Source organism: Mastigoproctus giganteus, chromosome 1 (genome assembly GCF_048544385.1).
Source record: "Mastigoproctus giganteus isolate SK-2022 chromosome 1, ASM4854438v1, whole genome shotgun sequence".
In the NCBI taxonomy this organism is placed as follows: Eukaryota; Metazoa; Arthropoda; class Arachnida; order Uropygi; family Thelyphonidae; genus Mastigoproctus; species Mastigoproctus giganteus.
This window is the reverse complement of record NC_143575.1, coordinates 31,661,139-31,673,299: the sequence shown is the minus strand read 5'-3', so window position 1 is coordinate 31,673,299 and position 12,161 is coordinate 31,661,139. Positions and strand designations below refer to the sequence as shown.

General features: G+C 36.2%; 1 protein-coding gene across 1 annotated transcript in view; it reads right to left on the bottom strand.

Moving 5' to 3' along the window:
* Positions 1–12,161, bottom strand: part of LOC150090683 (tubulin monoglutamylase TTLL4-like) — a 188,119-nt gene that overhangs the window by 19,419 nt on the left and 156,539 nt on the right. The window contains exons 12-13 of the mRNA XM_090368609.1: positions 10,231–10,328; positions 760–874 (exon numbers count right to left, since the gene is read on the bottom strand). Of these exons, the coding sequence (XP_090224735.1) occupies positions 760–874; positions 10,231–10,328 (213 nt within the window). The remainder of the gene's footprint in view (positions 1–759; positions 875–10,230; positions 10,329–12,161) is intronic.

The following is a 12,161-nucleotide window of genomic DNA, read 5'->3' as shown; positions in this document are numbered from 1 at the left end:
GGACATAAAGGATATGGAGCAGAGGTACCAGGGAAGGTGGAATACAAGCATGATGGCCGACTACTGCTGGTATTTAAAGAGAGAGAAACCTGGCACTGTACATAAAAGAAAAATGATTAAACGTTCTTTTCAAACAAAGAGACGAAGGTTTGATTAATGAAAGTTTCAGAATTTTGATTAATACTTGTTAGTATATATGTATTTTTTGATATACGAAAATGTAATCCTATCAAATTAGTGATTACTAAATACAGCAATACCTCGTTTAACATGGCTTCAAACAGCACGGTTTCACTATAACATGGTTTTCAATTAAGTTTAAGTCGGAAAATTTAAGTCACCCTCTATATATATATATATAGAGGGTGACTTAACTGAGGGCCATTAATATATGGAAGCCACCCAGTAGATGGACCTAAAAATTTTACAATGAACACTATGTGCACTAACTGCTACACTATGTCACAAGGTAAATTACTGAACAAGAAAAAAGTTATTGACCATCAATTGACTTTTGGCATTAAAAGCAACAAGACGTATTTAAGGGTTAAGCTGAAAGAGGTGAGGTTCACGATCACATTGTTCTTATTTTACAAATGGCATTTAAAGAAATGGGAATGTTTTGCAGAAATATATGAAAATTAAAGAAAGATTACAAAGAATTAATATCACAGGACATTAATGTATGGCACGAACTCTGAAAAACTACTTGGAATGATATCACAGAATGTGATATAATCAATTAAGAAATTCACTTACCTCAGTGTTTGGATTTTGCATATGAGTGATGTGCTTAGCTTTTTCATTGGGTGAAAGAAACCAACGATGTAGAGCCCTGTTCATGCATAGATTTTGAATTTCCTCAGGAGAAAAACTATAAATTAAAAAAAAAACACGGCATATTTGTAGATGGCATATAAAGCTACATACACTGGTGTGCAAAACTTAAGGACCAACACTATTTCTAAAGATTACAACCACAAAATCAAATGAAACAGCCTGTGGCAATTTGCATAACTGTGGCCGTTCAGTAGAAAGCTGGTGCACATGCAAAAATTTGAATCGTGATGAGAGGGCTCACATAAACAGATAAAAGCAGCAGTTCGGCAGTTATGTGCAAATTACCAAATGGTGGGCACGATTATTACAGAAATTTTACTGGTTTCATAGTGCTACAGACAACGAAATGGCCAGACAACATCTGGATCACTTTACCCTGGGTTGAATAATTGGGAAGCTTGAGGAAGGTTGAAGTGCGAGGAGTGTGGCTGCAGAGTTTGGTATTGCCCATGGCATCGTCATGCCATGAGCAATAGGACCAGTGGTGGTCATCCACGAAAAACAATGCCCAATGATGACCGCTATATATGCCTACAGGCCAAGAGAGAGACACTGACACCAGACAGCGGGATCCATTACAAACCAGCTGCACAGGAGCACAGGACCAGGATATTGCAGTTTACTGTGGCCAGGCAACTCCGCAAAGGTGGACTGTTTGCCCGACAGCTAGTATGCTGTGTCCCTTTAACACCTGCCCATCGGAGACACTGTTTACAGTGGTGCATCAAACACAAGGACTGGACAGCAGTGCAATGGGGTAAGGTATTCTTTATTGATGAGAATAGATTCAGTCTTGGCAGTGATTCTGGACATCAGCTAATCTGGCGAGAGTTTGGCAAACTGTATCACCCCGCAAACATCACTGAAAGGGATCGATATGGCCATCGAAGTGTTCTCGTCCGATGGAAGTCTGTTCCAGCAATCAACCAGCACCCGTACATCTATTCTACAACTGTCTTTCCTCAATTTGAATCTATTCCCCCTCAGGTTCTTAATCTGAGCAAGCAGAAGTGTCCCGTCAGCATTGAGCCTGCTCAAACCATTCAAAGCCTAATACACCTTGATCAGATCACCTCGCAGGTGCCTGGTCTCCAGATGCTGCGACTTGCAGAACTTAAGCCTTTCTTCTTAAGTGAACCCCTTTGTTCCCCTCATCGATCTTGTTGCCATTCTATGTACTCGTTCTAGCAACTCTACATCCATCCTAAAATTAGGCCTCCAGACCTGTATACAGTACTCAAGGTGAAGCATGACCATTGCCTTATACAAAGGAATAATCACCTGCTTGTCACTGCTAGCAAAATTCCTGTATATCATTGACAAAACTCCATGACCTGCTCTGGCAGCCTGTCTGCACTGCTCAGAGAACTTCATATCTGACTGCACAATTACCCCCAGGCCTTTTTCATTCTCCACCTCCCTGAATGTAGTATCACACAGTTGGTACATTTCTCTTGGGTTACTGCTATTCACATGGAGTACTTTGCACCTGTCAATGTTAAACTTCAGTTGCCACCTCTCAGCCCATCTGCCTAACCTTTATAGATCCTGTTGCAGTAGCATACTGTCTTTACTGTCATTAACAACCCTGCCAACTTTTGTATTGTCTGCAAACTTGGACATTAAGCCTGATATACCTTCATCAATATCATTGATAAATACACAAAACAACAATGGGCCCAGCACCGAACCCTGGGGAACTCCGCTAATAACACTAGTCCATTTATTTCCATGAACTGCAGTTTCACACTCAAACATCCCTATATCCATCGCCTGCACTGCTATTCACATGGAGTACTTTGCACCTGTCAATGTTAAACTTCAGTTGCCACCTCTCAGCCCATCTGCCTAACCTTTATAGATCCTGTTGCAGTAGCATACTGTCTTTACTGTCATTAACAACCCTGCCAACTTTTGTATTGTCTGCAAACTTGGACATTAAGCCTGATATACCTTCATCAATATCATTGATAAATACACAAAACAACAATGGGCCCAGCACCGAACCCTGGGGAACTCCGCTAATAACACTAGTCCATTTATTTCCATGAACTGCAGTTTCACACTCAAACATCCCTATATCCATCGCCGTAACTTGTCCTTAATGCCATACCACTCCAATTTGTACAGCAGTCTTCCATGAGCAACAGTATCAAATGCTTTCCTAAAATCCAAGTATATCATGTCAAAATTATTTTTTGCATCCAGTTCTTTGTGACCACATCGTAGTATCCAATCAAATTTGTCAGACAAGTCTTCCCTTTTACAAACCCATGCTGTGTCTGAACTATTACTGCAGTCTTGTCTCGGTGATCCTGTATCACCTCCTTAACCAGTGACTCCAATATTTTACCTGGAACAGAAGTTAAACTAACAGGCCTATAATTATTTGTGTGAGCCTTTAAACCCCCCCTTGTGAATTGGGGATACATTTGCATATCTCCAGTCCATGGGGACCTACCATGAATCTAAGGATGCTCTCATAATTATGGCTAAGGGTTTGCTTACTTCCCTTGCTGCCTCCTCCATTATAACTGGATAGATTCCATCTGCCCCAGGTGCCTTTTTTTATGTTTAACTTCAACAATTTCTCCTCCACTTTGCTCTCAGTTATTACAAAATCACTTATCTCCCTGTTAGAATTTGATTAACTTCTGGCATTCCCCTCCTTGATTAACTCCTCATATGTGAATGTAGATGCAAAATACTCATTGTTTATCAGCTACTTGAACAAGATCATCAATAGTTGAAACACCTATGTTAAGTGTGCCAATCTGATTCATCCCCTTCCTTCTAGAGTTTACATAAGTAAAGAACTCTTTGCTGTTTTTCTTTGCATCCTTCACCAAAGATTTCTCGTAATCTGCCTTCGCCTGCCTAACCTCCTTTGTGACTTGATTATAGACTAGCTTATATCTGCCACAGGCTTCTGTGTTGCCTGATAATTTATATGCATCCCATGCATTTTTTTTTTCTGCCACGAGTCTCATTAATTCATCTGACATCCATTTAGGCCTGAACCCTGAACAGTATTTCTTAGGTGGTATGAAAAGCCTAGTAGCCTCCAAGAATAAGTCCCTGAAGGCTTCCCATTTAGAATTCACCGTTGGTAACATCATCAGTTGATCCCGCTGTACAGAATTTAAAACCTGTCTGAGACCAATGTATTCACCTTTACAAAAACCCTTCCCTTTACCCTTGATGGTAGTTACATCTTTAAGTAAATCACACATCAGTACACTGTGATTGGTTTTTTGGGTTTTTTTTTTTTTTTTTTTTAGGAGCATTAGCAACTAAGGCCATTTTGCTCCGGGAATATGCGGTGGTCATTCCCTGACCTTTCCGCATTTGGTGGTGATGGGCTCGAACCCTGGTCTAATCAAGAAGCGTGTGCTACGCACTGCTGCTCCTTCCCACCTGGCTACGGAGGCGCCATATACACTGTGATCACTGTCACCTGATGGTTCCTTTATCTGCAAATTCTTAATGCATGAATAATCACTGCTGATAATCAGATCAAGCTATTACTCCCTCTGGTTGCCTCTCGATCAGGTTGCTGTAGAAAACAATTCTCCAATAAATCCACAAAAGTCTTGCTAGCCTGCGAGTGACCAATCCACAAGTTCCAGTCAATATCTGGAAGGTTAAAATCCCCCATTACAAGACATTCAGATTTACTGGCCCATTCTATTCTCTGCATAACTGTTCATTGCACTCAGAGTTATTAGGCCTATAACATACTGCTACTCTCATTTTCCCTTTTCCAGTGTTTATGTCACACCAAAGAGACTCAACATTGCACTGTCCACCCATGTCAACTGGATGCACCTCCTTAGATTTTTTGTTTTTTAACTAACTGCACAACCCTTCCTACCTTCCTTGTCTGTTCTTTCTGTACACATTGTACTCCCCAAATTCTAATTCTGCAAACTTGGACATGCTAGGCTGTTCAAGATAAAAGCGTTGCATATCACAAATGGCTTACATCCAAATCTTCAAATTCATTTTCTGCCTACATCAAAAGAGCTCAGAACAATTATAAAGCAGTTATTAATTAGACTAAACTAGATTTTGAACAGGTTAAGAGTAGAAAACTTACTTCTCCAATCAGTAGTCGAGCATTCTGATGCCAGAGCTAAAGCTATGGTATCAGAATGCCATAGCTATTGGCCACAACTTTCACCCATCTGTACTGCCACCTCTGTTAAAACCTGGTCGTTCTGTTTCAGCTAAACATAAAACTGCCTTGCTTGTATCCTACTGTGCTCCTAACTCCTGTATTGATAATCTTGATAAACCACCTCCTACCATTTCCAGTACACTCCACTCAATGCCCCGTGTGGTCTTCTGTCAAAAGGATGTCAGAAGAATTTTGAACCATTTTAATGCCAAGAAAGCTCCAGGTCCTGAAGGTATTTCTCCACTTGTTCTTGATACTTGTGCTCTTGAGTGCAAGTATCGAGAACCTATTCTGCGTCACCCTTTTACACTTTCTTATTCCAAAGGTGTTTTTCCTTCTGCTTGGAAATGTGCTCATATCCAGCCAGTTCCTAAAAAAGGTGACAAATCTCTCCCATCCAATTATTGTCCCATCGTACTTACTTTTACTCTTTCTAAACTAATAGAGAAATCCATTAATTGCTGACTCCTAAACTGTCTAGATACCTTCCATCTGATCAATGATCCATTATGGACTCCATCACTGTTGATCCACTGGTGATATACTGGCTTATGTTGCCTATCTATGAACAAATTCAATGGAAAAGTTTGATGAAACTGAAGCAGTTGCTCTTGACATTTTAAATGCTTTTAATCCTGTTTGGGCATAAAGGTCTTCTATATAAGCTTCCATCTTATGGACTGCCGACTGTTTTCTGTAATTGGGTGTACCGTTTTTTTTCTGACTACTCACTGCAGTTGATATTAGACAGTTCTCAATCTTCCAACTTGTCGACTAAAGCTGGTGGAAATGAAAGAACTGAACCCCAGGGTTCAGTTCTTTCTCCTCTTTTAATGTTGTTTAATTGTACAGCTCATAACACAAGCCGTATGACTATTAGATGGTGAAAATGGAACTCAGCAATCTTTGTTATTATGATTATGGTGAGAAAATGATTTCACATATCTCACTGTGAATTCCTTAAATCCTTCAATGCTAAAGTATTTGTTCTCTCAAGAAAATTCATTATTGTTCTCTCCCTATCTCTCTCAAACCGAGCATGTACATACAGTGTCATGAAGATGCTCAGCATCTGTGTTCAGAAATCCTTTATTTTGTATTGCTAGCAATCATTGTATTTTGGTTTTAACAATATAAACAAAACGAATTACAAGTGCACACGCAAGCGAGTTACAGTTGCGTGAATTCTCTAAAATTCTGCAAGCAATTGTTGGGAAACAAACCGAAATATAAAATGTAAAGATGGCACATACTGTATACAGTACAATAGAAAATTTTCATTATAGCTCCATTCAATTTCATTATATTTGCTGTAGTTGCAGGATCCAATTCCATCTTCAAATCATTGTAGACATACAGTCAGGCCTCGTATAACACGTTCCCCTATTTATAAATCGTGTATTCGATCATACACGATTTATAAATAGGGGAACGATATCGTATATAACACAAACCGAATTCGCTTGTGCACGATTCGCCTTTGTGTTTACAAGAAATGGCAGTCGAATGCGGAATCAACCCAAATGAATGCAACACGATAGGAATGAAGAGAAGATACTGAAAATGTATTTATTTTTTATATCAGTGAAGGGGAAACACATTTCACCATAATAACATAAAAACCCACAAAATTCCAGCTATCGGTATTATCGCAAATGCAATTATCAAGTTTACTACCAGTTTATAACAGTACACACACTAGCAGAAATACAACTGGAAATTGTTTTTATTGTTTTATGGTAGTAAGCTCCAGAAATGTGCTTTAGTAAAATGTGAGCTAGTGAGATGTCAATAGTGTGTCTCTGTCTTTACGGTGTTGTTTATTCAGTTGCTACATGCGTGCAGCTTTGTTTATGTGTATCAAGCGTGCCTCCTCATTTTGTAATTGTGCTTTATTCCCTAAAAATGAGTAAAATACTTAAAAGGTGTGAAAAGAAAGCGTCCTGGTGAAGATACTACAGATTCAGAGAGAAAAAGAAAAGCAATATCGACAAACAGAGAAAATTTGTAGTGGCCTCATACTAGCGTTTATGGCCAAAATCACACTGGCCTCCGGCCCACCGGGGTTTCCCCGGTAAAGCTTATGGCTAGTCTGCCTTTGTCGATAGAGAAATAAATATGAAATTGTGAAACACTTTGAGCGAAATGAAAGACCATGTGATACTGTACGTGCTACAGGCCTAAATGAGGTAATGCCGAGAATTAGAAAGAATGCAGAGAAAATAAAAACAACTTTCATAATAAGAACAACTCAAAGTGTAATAAAATCCATTAGATCAAGACACAAAGAATTGGAAGAGATGGAACGGCTGTCATCTTTTTGGATAGAAAATCAAACAAAAAAACAAGTCTGCTTAAGATAGAAGCAAAAGCATCAGCAATATTTTATTATATAATAGTCGTAATAAAATACGTATTTTATTACGATTATTGTGTTTGGTAATGTTTTGGTTACAAATGTGTGTTCAAATCTTGGGTGGTCAGCACCTAACCCTATTTTTCCCATAGGGTCTGTTGTTTGTATTGCATGATTTTGCATTGCATTAGGGTTTTGGGAACTCAACTATCGTGCTATACGAAGGACTAACTGTATTTCAAATAATCCACACTTTTTTAAAAAGTATATAAAACCCAACATCATTAGTCAAGGAACAGTAGCAACTTCAAAATACACCACATTTCAATTTAATCCAATATCAAATTAAAGAGAATATACTGTATTATGTCTTTATAAGTATCTATTTTATCATGTTGTGTAGGTTACATACCTCAAATAATTCAATGGAAAAACCCTTACCGACTCTGACTAAGATTACCTACTTAAGGCCTTGATTGAACAGATCTTTAAGAGTTCCTCTAGTCCCAATAAGTTTTGGATTCAGATGCTCTAAATGAGCAACAATGGAAAACCCACCATACTATTATCTTTTACATCCTTTGAAATTGTAAGAATACTCGATTGACTCATTTATGATTTTAAAAAAATGCCTTTTTAATTTTTTTGAGAAATGATTCAGCCATCTCTAATAATTTAAACATTTTCAACACTCACAGGTGTCCTTTTTCACCATCTTTCTTTCTCTTGCTTGACTGTTGTTAATAGTTCTGTGCTCCCAAAATTTCATATAGGTGAGTTACTGTCAGATGCACTGACACTTGATTTGGATCCTGTATTGCTATTCCCATGCATACTGGACTTCTCTCACACTTTCTTATTGCCAAAATCACTTTAAAAATTTTCCTTTTGCTCAAATGTTATCAGTAGTACTATTAGTACAAGGATTATATAGCATGCATCACAACAAAATATCTAGTTTTTTGTTTTATTATTATCTTTAAGTATTTACATAATCACTACTTAAATCCACATAAGCTTTCCAACTTTACAAAACTAGGCAGTAGATTTTTCCAATAATATGCAAATCTTTAACTAAGAGTAAATTTTTTTCTAGCTAGTCTACAATTAACTTTCATTAATTTGAATCTACCACTACTTGTTTGTATCACCTATAAAGAGAAAATATAATTCTAGCTTTAAATCTGCTAAACCACCTTAACCTTTTAATACTTTAACCATCTCAACTATTGCAAGTGCCCAGTTTCTAGACTCACAGAACTGGTGTCTTTGTAGGATAGAGAACTAGTCTAGTTTCCCTTCCTTTGCACCCTTTTAAGCAATCTACATCTGTTTTGAAATGAAGTTAATATATATAATATATTAACTTCATATATATTTAAAGACTTGTATAATATATTCAAATGTAATTAGATCACAAATTTAACAGTGGAATAATCATTCTTTATTTCTGTTAGCAAAATTCCTGGATTTTGCTGACAGAACTCTTAAATATCTTAGTAGCTTTAATTCACTACTGAGAGAACTTCATGTTTATTTGAACTATTATCCATAGATCCTTTTTCACATCAACTATGTTGAGCATATTATACCCAAGTCATATTTTAAATATGGATTACTATTGTCCAGATGAGAGATCTTGTATTTACTAATATTAAAGCTTAATTGCCACTTTTTGGAACCTTACCACAGAAATTTCTGAAATAAGCAACATAATGATATATAAAAAAATACATAAAGTAAAGTAAAACACACCATATTAAAAATATAAAATTAGAAATAAATGTGATAAAATGAACAGGGCAGATAAAAACAAGTAATTAAAATTTGTAGTGCTAAATTAAGAAATAAAAACATAAAATGCAGCTTTTGGAGTAATATGCTCTTTTATCAACTTGAAAATACACAGCAGCTTAAATAGCAAGGTGGACACAAGGTGACCTTGTTATTAAGCTGCACATGTTTGATACGTTTGATGTGCAACTAGTATAGGTTGTGTAGCATGAGCAGAGTAGGAAAGGAAAGTAAATGGTAGAAGAAGCATGGGCAGGTAGAGAAAAAAAAAAGAAAAAAAAAAGGAGGGAAGCTATTGATAAAAAAGAAGGAAAAACAAAATTAGAGAAAAAGAGAAAGGAAAGAGAAATCATTCACTGCACTCCAGAAAGCATGATGAATACGCAACAGCATAATTATATGGAATTCACATAATAGGGTGTAGATGATTCTCTCTATTGCAATTAATATTAAAACTCTCCACCAAATTATGGAGGGCTTCTAACTATTAATGGTGGTAAAAGTTATAGGAACTACCCAAAATCTCAATGGTATATTGTGCAACGAGATCAGTGTGCTACCCATACCAGTACTACTTTGCCAGGAAGAACAGGCAAAATTAGCCTTGCTAATTTCATGCGTTGGGCACCTACTATCACATCCCTCTTTCAAAGTCTGGTTAACTCATGATGCTTATACAAACTGATATCGAATTATCATCTATGTGAATGCAGAGTATCTATATACCTGCCAAGTGGTGGGTTCGTTCACTAGTAAGAGAGGTGACAGTGTCCCCTTGCCCAGGAATCAGGTATCCCATGAATTCTGTCCTTTCAGTGTATTAGTAGAATTACATTAAAAATTCAAGCTTTTACTTGTTTTGTTGGAGGTTTTATGAAAAATTGATATAACAATCTTTTTTCTCATTTATAGAGCTTCGACTGCATTTACTTTGTCTTGGCATATAATCTAATGGCATCTTAGGGATGAAGTAATTACCAAACCAACAATTTTGAATTAGACAAACTACACAAATTTATACATGGGAATAAACATGGGACACCTTAAAAAAAACTCTTACCCAAGCCTTAAAAGGAGTGATGTATGTATAGTAGCTTGACCGACTTTGCTGGGAATTTGGAAGCCAACGATATTGAGCATATCTTTCACAAGTTGACCCTATAAAACAGAAATGATCATACCAGAGGTCAAATCAAGTGTATATGTAAATAGCATTAAAAAGTAAAACTATTCAAATTTTTGCCTAATCCTTGTTATAATTATTTCTCTTCTTAAACTAATTAAATAGAAATTACCAAGAAGTCAGAATTGATAAATAAACTGCACAGCAATCATTATATTTGTCAAAAACTATCATTACCAAATTGCACATGGAGGAAGAGGTTTATTAACTGTCTTGTCACATGATTAATTGTAATGTAAATACAATTTAATATAAATGAACATAGAACTACTAATGTAAATAGAATGCATAGAAATAGAATAAACTACACAATAATCACTACACTGTTCAAAAACTATCATTACCAAACTGAACATGGAGGAAGATGTTTAAAAACATCTTGTAATGTGAGCACCTGCTATTGCAATGTATTCAAATAAATATAGTATAAAGTTTCTCTATAAATCAGTCTCTGCTTACATTTTTTTCCCTTCTTAATGGTGATCACAAACATAAAAGATACTATAACCTATAATATGCTAATTAAAAATATACCTGTTGTCTTAAATGGTTGTTCTGTAGGCTATAATTTAAGAAATGTTGTTTGTTGGATTTATTGGTGCAAGGGCTACTTAGGCCATAATGCACATATTAGAGTCTTATTTGGCTCAGTATTTAAGAAATACACACCAAGGAAAGCAGTTCCAAAGAACAGAAGTAAATGGGATAAACGAGAAAGAAGAAAATTTAGTTTAGCAAGTTTGGAGTTAAATCAGGAATTGATGTTGACTAGTTGAGGAAAATGTTTGGACTGATTTAAATGAAGGGAGGTGGAATTACAGATGCTAATTCAAAAACAGTGACCACAGAAATATATGCAGATTGGGCAAGCAGCAACAGCAGAAAATTCACATCCATGTAAAAGGAAATGGAGCGAGTTTGTAAGTGAGGTTTCATTAATTAACCTGAATGCCCACTTTTAGATGGTCTAAAAATTTGAGCACTTTTGGGAGCATCACCCCAGATATGGAAACAATATTCCATGGTAAGGAAGAATTGTGATTTGCAGTCAAGAGCTGTTAAGTGCAGAGGTCAGATTATCCCTAGTAAAGATGCATCCCCCTTTGGTCTGTCTCTTAGCTTATTATCATTCCGTTTTACTTTGAACATCTGTTCAAACATAACCTCTCCCATTCTTTCTACATGCCCATAGCACTTTATCTGTTTCACTTACCTTTGAACAGATGTTAGTTACCACAAGAGTTTTTCTTATTTTCTCATTTGTTATATGGCCTTGTCATTCTTTCCACCTGTTAGTGGCATTTATTTTTTTTTAAACTCTCATTTCTAAATATTATAATTATTGATTAATTTCTTTATTTTTACCAAGAGTTTGACTTAAATTTCACCCAGCTAATTAAACTTTCTCCCAAACCAGTTCCTAAAGCTATTTGTTGCAACATATCTTACTTCTGGAATAAATTTGTTTCTAATAATTTTAGATTGCAGTTCCCTAAATTCATCCTCTTGATTTCTATGATGTCTGAAATTCAGCAACATCCCAGCCGATAAGTGTCTTGAGTTATATTACTATATAATATAGGTGTAGATTACATATTACAATTGTATTACACTTATTATTACTTTGATAATTCACTCTCACTAATTCATTTATCACTTTTCTCTTCACACTTAATGTAATGGCCTTTCTACTATGTTTCTCATGACATCCATCACTTGGGCACTGGCATTTGGATTATCATTATTCATTTTCAAAGATGAAATACAAACACTGAACAAAAAATTTGTTACCTGTGTAATTTTTAAAT